The sequence below is a fragment of the Salmo trutta genome, chromosome 13, assembly GCF_901001165.1.
Source record: "Salmo trutta chromosome 13, fSalTru1.1, whole genome shotgun sequence".
In the NCBI taxonomy this organism is placed as follows: Eukaryota; Metazoa; Chordata; class Actinopteri; order Salmoniformes; family Salmonidae; genus Salmo; species Salmo trutta.
Window position 1 is genome coordinate 87,991,204 of NC_042969.1, and position 8,171 is coordinate 87,999,374.

At 43.5% G+C, this 8,171-nt stretch overlaps 1 protein-coding gene across 5 annotated transcripts in view; it reads left to right on the top strand.

Annotated features, from left to right (window-relative positions):
* Positions 1 to 1,381: 1,381 nt before the first annotated feature.
* Positions 1,382 to 8,171, top strand: part of ppp1r13l (protein phosphatase 1, regulatory subunit 13 like) — an 18,871-nt gene continuing 12,081 nt past the window's right edge. For all 5 annotated transcript variants that reach the window (XR_003880843.1, XR_003880844.1, XR_003880842.1 and 2 more), the window contains exons 1-2: positions 1,382 to 1,931; positions 7,748 to 7,843. Coding sequence is in view for 1 of the 5 variants with exons in the window: in XM_029773902.1 (XP_029629762.1) it covers positions 1,487 to 1,931; positions 7,748 to 7,843 (541 nt within the window). In the remaining 4 variants the exon portion in view is untranslated. The remainder of the gene's footprint in view (positions 1,932 to 7,747; positions 7,844 to 8,171) is intronic.

Here is an 8,171-nt window from a genome sequence, read left to right on the forward strand (position 1 = left end):
GGTGTGGAAATGTTAGGATTATTTTGCTCTTCACTTGCAGTCACTTAGTAGCCTAGGCCTACTCCTGACCAGTCACGTTGTTCAGCTCCATCTTTTCCTAACGGAAACCCTAAGGGTTTCGTTTTTCTTGGATGAGATGCACCATAATATTAATCAAATTAATTAAGCTAAATTTCTCAAATCCATCCCATATACTATGTTCTTACAAAAAAAATGCTTTAAATTCTCTAGTACAGCCAATATTTAATAACAGTCAAATACTTCTCAAATATGCCCTCTGGTGGTCAAACTAGCACTAACTAGCGTTAGTGCAATGACATGCTAGCAGTTACCTTAGACTTCCAGTCATTGAGCTAATGCTAGTTAGCAACTTCTTTTCAACCTACATGCATAGCTATATAAATGGTACCCATGAGTTCATCTGACTCTGGGTCAGTAGATAAAGGACCTCATCTGACTCTGGGTCAGTAGATAAAGAGCCCCATCTGACTCTGGGTCAGTAGATAAAGGTCCTCATCTGACTCTGGGTCAGTAGATAAAGGTCCTCATCTGACTCTGGGTCAGTAGATAAAGGGCCTCATCTGACTCTGGGTCAGTAGATAAAGGTCCTCATCTGACTCTGGGTCAGTAGATAAAGGTCCTCATCTGACTCTGGGTCAGTAGATAAAGGTCCTCATCTGACTCTGGGTCAGTAGATAAAGGGATTCATCATAACACGCACAGCATAACAGCTGTGTAAACTCTGTAGTAGGATCAGGAGTTTTTCCTGACCTGAACTTCCTCTCTAACAGGTCAGGTTACGACCTCAGCTCCAGGCCTTCTATTCTGAAGACACTTAAAATAGATCTAGTTTGTCCTACTCTATATTTAAGCAGTAGTTTCTTCTCCTAATGTTTTTTGTGTGTGTGTGTGTGTGTGTGTGTGTGTGTGTGTGTGTGTGTGTGTGACCATGCAGTCCAGACGATGGACGAGGACCTGAATGCGTCTCTGGCCCAGGCTGATGAGTTATCCAGAGAGTTTACCTCTCTGTTACAGGGGGTAACCCCCAGCACCCAGTCTGTTTCTCAGGTAAACACACACACACACAGCTCAGCTATTCAGACCCAGAGCTCAGTAACAATGCTGTGCCGTGTATGTTCTCCTCGTCTCCCTACAGATTCCATCTGATGCTGCGATCCCCAGAGAAAACCCCCAGCCGTCAACCACAGAGAAACAGACAGGAGGCAGCAGCAGCTCTCTTCCCTACTCCCCCATCTCCAGCTCTACCCTCCCCTACTCCCCCATCTCCAGCTCTACCCTCCCCTACTCCCCCAGCTCCAACTCTACCCTCCCCTACTCCCCCAGCTCTCTCCCCTACTCCCCCAGCTCTACCCTCCCCTACTCCCCCATCTCCAGCTCTCTCCCCTTTTCCCCCAGCTTCAGCTCTCTTCCCTACTCCCCCAGCTTCAGCTCTCTTCCCTACTCCCCCAGCTCCAACCTGGATGTCATGGTCTCCAGCAGTAAGGCGACGCCCTCCTCCCCTTCCCAGGCACAACGAGACAGATACTCTCTCTCTCCGTCCCGTCATTCTGGAGGTTATGACCCCAACTACTCCTATGGTCAGCTGACCCCTCCCAACCAATCACCTCGTACCCAGCGTCGTGCGTCTCCTTCTCCGTCTCGCCGAATGACCTACGACCGCAGCCCGCGAGGATCAATCAGCTATGTTGATTCAAACCACTCCCCTCCTTCCCCTGCTCCTGGCTACGATCAATCACATCGGGGGAGGGTACTACCCTCACACTCCTTGTCCAATCTGCTGTCCCCGTATGATTCTGCTACGATGGGTCGGACATCCCCACGACTGGGCCGAAGCCACTCCCCTTCCCAGTTCAGCCAACCAGCAGCACCCAGCACCCTGCCACGGAATTTTGTGCCTTTCAGCCAATCTGGTGAGTAGCCTTACTGTAGCTATAGTGCGTTCTGAAAGTATTCAGACCCCTTGACTTTTTCCACGTTTTGTTACGTTACAGCATTGTTCTAAAATTTATCTAAATATTTTTTTCCCTCATCAATCTACACACAATACCCCATAATAACAAAGCGAAAACAGTTTTTTCTGCAAATGTATAAAAAATAAAAAGAGAAAATGTTATTTACATGAGTATTCAGACCCATAGTTATGAGACTAGAAACTGAGCTCAGGTTCATCCTGTTTCCAGTGATCATCCTTGAGATGTTTTTACAACTTGATTGGAGTCCACCTGTGGTAAATTCAATGTATTGGACATGTTTTGGAAAGGCACATACCTGTCTATATAAGGTCCCACAGTTGACCCCCCCCATAAATACCTTTCTCCCTTCCCCTCTCTTTCTGACCCTACTGAGGGACTGTTGAATAGCCTTTGTTAAACATAGAGAGTCTGGGAACATCAAACAAGTGGGGGGAAAGGAACCATATTTCGGTAATAGAACCAGTTGAAAATATGCGTTGGTACTTAATGAATATGATGTCAGTTCGGTTGTCATCTGAGACATTATGACTGATGACAGGACGACATAAACTGTATCTGGGAAAGTCTACACATTATAGTTATCAGATTCACATGGAATTGTTGTGCATTTAAATGTTTAGATATGAAACTATTTGTGAAAAGATTAAATGTAATTTTAGCTTCCAAATGAGAGAATTGGGTTTTCATAAGGTTAGAGCCCTGCTCAATCAGTGGCCCGCCCCTGTGAAGAGACACGGGTTATAAACTATGAAACACACCCTTCTCTCCCTCCACTATATAAGCCCTTGACGAAAATGTAACCTTCTGTTCCGAGGACGATAGGACGACGGTCCATACGTTTAAAAGGACTAACATGTCAAGTACAGAACTAAGCCAACCTCAGCGTGAGCTTTGGTTGTGAATGGTATGAACTTTGAACTCTTATTCACTAAAGAAGTGAGACCTCCTAGCCGTTGAGTTAGCAACAGCAGCTGTAAACGTGGGCTAGGAAAGGACGGACGACGTATCCAGTCTAACACACAACGAAGATAATACAATGCATCCACTTTACCACCAGAGACATTCTTCCAAGGACAGGAAGATCTATGTTGGCCAACACGGCCAGCATCTACGACCAACCTAGCGAAGCGCAGCTCAGAGTAAATATTTATTGCATTTTCCTTTTCCAAATGGGCGGTAATTTAGAATGCATAAGATACTGTATTTACGAAAGCTTAGCTTCTCCCTTTGTTCCTCAGTCTTCCCGCTCTTTCACTCAAACCCAACCCCCTTTCCTTTGTGTAACCTGCCGTCATACAGGTTCTGTCCCCCAGGGACGTTTTCTGTATGACATCATTTGCATTCTGTGTATATGTAATTCTGTGTGATTAGTTAGGTATTTAGTAAATAAATAATTAAACCCAATTTTGTATTGCTGATTCAACATGTTAGCCAGGGTTCGCGAAGATAACCAAGAATTTACAACTTTCAGATGAGACTGAAATAAGGTGACGATTAATATTGACTGCTATTGATGTAAAATATTACTAGGTCTTTAAGAGTTTATTCGGAAGATAACAGCTCTAGAAAAACTATTTCGTGGTGCCCCGACTTTCTAGTTAATTACATTTACATGATTAGCTTAATCAGGTAATATTAATTACAGAGAAAGGATTTTATAGAATAGCATGTCATATCACTTAATCCGGCATAGCCAAAGACACGACACAGTGCATGTCAGAGCAAAAACCAAGTTTTTCTGTCGAGGTACAGATCTGGGGAAGGATACCAAAAAATGTCTGCAGCATTGAAGGTCCCCAAGAACACTGTGGCCTCCATCATTCTTAAATGGAAGAAGTTTGGAATCACCAAGACTCTTCCTAGAACTGGCTGCCCGGCCAAACTGAGCAGTTAGGGGAGAAGGACCTTGGTCAGGGAGGTGACCCAGAACCCGATGGTCACTCGGACAGAGCTCCAGAGTTCCTCTGTGGCGATAGGAGAACCTACCATCTCTGCAGCACTCCACCAATTAGGCCTTTATGGTAGAGTGGCCAGACGGAAGCCACTTCTCAGTAAAAGGCACATGACAGCCCACAAAAGGACTCTCAGACCATGAGAAACAAGATTCTCTGGTCTGATGAAACCAAGATTGAACTCTTTGGCCTGAATGCCAAGCATCACGTCTGGAGGAAACCTGGCACCATCCCTACAGTGATGCATGGTGGTGTGGGGATGTTTTTCAGCGGCAGGGACTGGAAGACTAGTCAGGATCGCGGGAAAGATGAACAGAGCAAAGTACAGAAATCCTTAATGAAAACCTGCTTCAGAGCACTCAGGACCTCAGACTGGGGTGACGGTTCACCTTCCAACAGGACAACGACCCTAAGCACACTGCAAAGACAACGCAGTAGTGGCTTCGGGACAAGTTTCTGAATGTTCTTGAGTGGCCCTGCCAGAGCCCGGACTTGAACCCAATCTAACATCTCTGGTGAGACCTGAAAATAGCTGTGCAGCGACGCTCCCTATCCAACCTGACAGAGCTTGAGAGGATCTGCAGAGAAGAATGGGAGAAACTCCCCAAATACAGGTGTGCCAAGCTTGTAGCGTCATACGCAAGAAGACTCCAGGCTGTAATCACTGCCAAAGGTGCTTCAACAGTAAAGGGTCTGAATACCTATTTAAATGTCATTTGCAAAAAGCTTTTAAAGTGTTTTTTCTTTGTCATATTGGGGTATTGTGTGTAGATTGAGCGGAAAAAACCTGTTCATCTATTTTAGAATAAGTCTGTAACGTAGCAATGTGGAAAAAGTCAAGGGGTCTGAATACTTTCTGAATGCATTGTCTAGTACAATATTTAAGGGCCAGTGCAGTCAAATGTGATTTTCCTGTGTTTATTTATATACACAGTACCAGTCAAAAGTTTGGACACAACTACTCATTCAAGGGTTTTTCTTTATTTTTACTATTTTCTACATTGTAGAATAATAGTGAAGACATCAAAACTATGAAATAACACATATAGAATCATGTAGTAACCAAAAAAGTGTTAAACAAATTATTCAAAGTAGCCACCCTTTGCCTTGATGACAGATTTCCACACTCTTGGCATTCTCTCAAACAGCGTCATGAGGAATGCTTTTCCAACAGTCTTGAAGGAGTTCCCACATATGCTGAGCACATGTTGCCTGGTTTTCCTCACTCTGCGGTCCAACTCATCCCAAACCATCTCAATTGGGTTGAGGTCAGCTGATTGTGGAGGCCAGGTCATCTGATGCAGCACTCCATCACTCTCCTTTTTGGTCAAATAGCCCTTACACAGCCTGGAGGTGTGTTTTGGGTCATTGTCCTGTTGAAAAACAAATGATGATTCCACTAAGCACAAACCTGCAGAGTGCTGTGGTAGCAATGTTGGTTAAGTGTGCCTTGAATTCTAATTATATCACTGACAGTGTCACCAGCAAAGCAACATCACACCTCCTCCTCCATGCTTCATTGTGGGAACCACACATGCGGAGATCATCCGTTCACCTGCGTCTCACAAAGACACGGCGGTTGGAACCAAAAATCTCCAGTTTGGACTCATCAGACCAAAGGACAGATTTCCACCAGTCTAATGTCCATTGCTCGTGTATCTTGGCCCAAGCAAGTCTCTTCTTCTTATTGGTGTCCTTTAGTAGTGGTTTCTTTGCAGCAGTTTGACCATGAAGGCCTGATTCACACAGTCTCCTCTGAACAGTTGATGTTGAACTCTGTGAAGCATTTATTTGGGCTGCAATCTGAGGCTGGTAACTCTAATGAAGTTATCCTCTGCAGCAGAGGTAACTCTGGGTCTTCCATTCCTATGGCGGTCCTCATGAGAGCTAGTTTCATCAAAGCGCTTGATGGTTTTTGTGACTACACTTGGAAGAAACTTGAAGTTCTTGAAATTTTCCACATTGACTGTCTTAAATTAATGATGGACTGTCGTTTCTCTTTGCTTATTTGAGCTGTTCTTGCCATAATATGGACTTGGTATTTTACCAAATAGGGCTATCTTCTGTATACCACCCCTACCTTGTCACAACACAACTGATTGGCTCAAACACATTAAGAAGGAAAGAAATTCCACAAATTAACTTTTAACAAGGCACACCAGTTAGTTGAAATGCATTCCAGGTGACTACCTCATGAAGCTGGTTGAGAGAATGCCAAGAGTGTGCAAAGCTGTCATCAAGGCAAAGGATGGCTACTTTGATTAATTTGTTTAACACTTTTTTGGTTACTACATGATTCCATATGTGTTATTTCATAGTTGAAGTCTTCACTATTATTCTACAATGTAGAAAATAGTAAAAAATAAAGAAAAACCCTTGAATGAGTAGGTGTGTCCAAACTTTTGACTGGTACTGTATATATAAGACATAGTGTATATTTATACATACATAGTGTATATTTATACATGCATACAGTGTATATTTATACATTCATACAGTGTATATTTATATATGCACACAGTGTATATTTATACATGCATGCATACATACATAGTGTATATTTATACATGCATAAAGTGTATATTTATACATGCATAAAGTATATATTTATACATACATAGTGTATATTTATACATACAGTATGTATACAATTTTTACACACTATGAGTTTGGGAAAATAGTGTGAAAATGATGATAATGTCCTTTTAGTTTAAAGGGTTGTTTTGAAAAGAGAGTTCCAAACCTCAATTCAACAACTAGGTTCCCCTCCCCATTCAGACCACTCCCAGACAGTCCTATGATATTTCTTGCTTGAGAAATTACTCTTTGCTAATAAGCTATTGTTGTTTCTTTTTGACCATTTGAATAAAAACATTCGCAGTAAGGTATTTCATTGTTATCCAGAAATTATTTGATATTGAGATAAAAATGGCTGCATTGGAACTTTAATGTAATTTAGTCAGCGGCTCTGTTTTAGTCAACACAGGTTCTGGAAGTGGAGTGAACGCTTCACAATTCTCTAGCACGTGCCACTACATTGACTCCATGTGCCACTACATAGAGTCAATGTAGTGGCACATGGAGTCAATGTGCCACTACATTGACTCTTTAGTATGTGCCACTACATTGACTCCATGTGCCACTACATTGACTCCATGTGCCACTACATTGACTCTATGTGCCACTACATTGACTCTTTAGTATGTGCCACTACATTGACTATGTGCCACTACATTGACTCTTTAGTATGTGGCACTACATTGACTCTATGTGCCACTACATTGACTATGTGCCACTACATTGACTCTTTAGTGTGTGCCACTACATTGACTATGTGCCACTACATTGACTCTTTAGTATGTGCCACTACATTGACTCTTTAGTATGTGCCACTACATTGACTCCATGTGCCACTACATTGACTCCATGTGCCACTACATTGACTCCATGTGCCACTATGTGCCACTACGTGCCACTACATTGACTCCATGTGCCACTACATGACTCCATGTGCCACTACATTGACTCCATGTGCCACTACATGACTCCATGTGCCACTACATTGACTCCATGTGCCACTACATGACTCCATGTGCCACTACATTGACTCCATGTACCACTACACTGACTCTCTTGTATGTGCCACTACATTTACTCCATGTGCCACTACATTGACTCCATGTGCCACTACATTGACTCCATGTGCCACTACATTGACTCCATGTGCCACTACACTGACTCCATGTGCCACTACACTGACTCCATGTGCCACTACACCGTTAGTTTTTATTCTCTCTCCAGACGAAGTCATGCAGAGACAGAAGAGCCCAGGAAAATGGAACGAGACCGATCTGGACGTGGCATCTCATAAGAAGAAACCCCACCACACCTACGACAGTAAGGCCTCACACACACACACACACACACACACACACACACACACACACACACATACACACACACATACACACACACACACACACCTACGATAGTAAGACCTCACACACACACACACACACACACACACACACACACACACACACACACACACACACACACACACACACACACACACACACACACGCCTACGATAGTAAGGCCTCACACACACACACACACACACACACACACACACACACACACACACACACACACGCCTACGACAGTAAGGCCACACACACACACACACACACACACACACACACACACACACACACACACACGC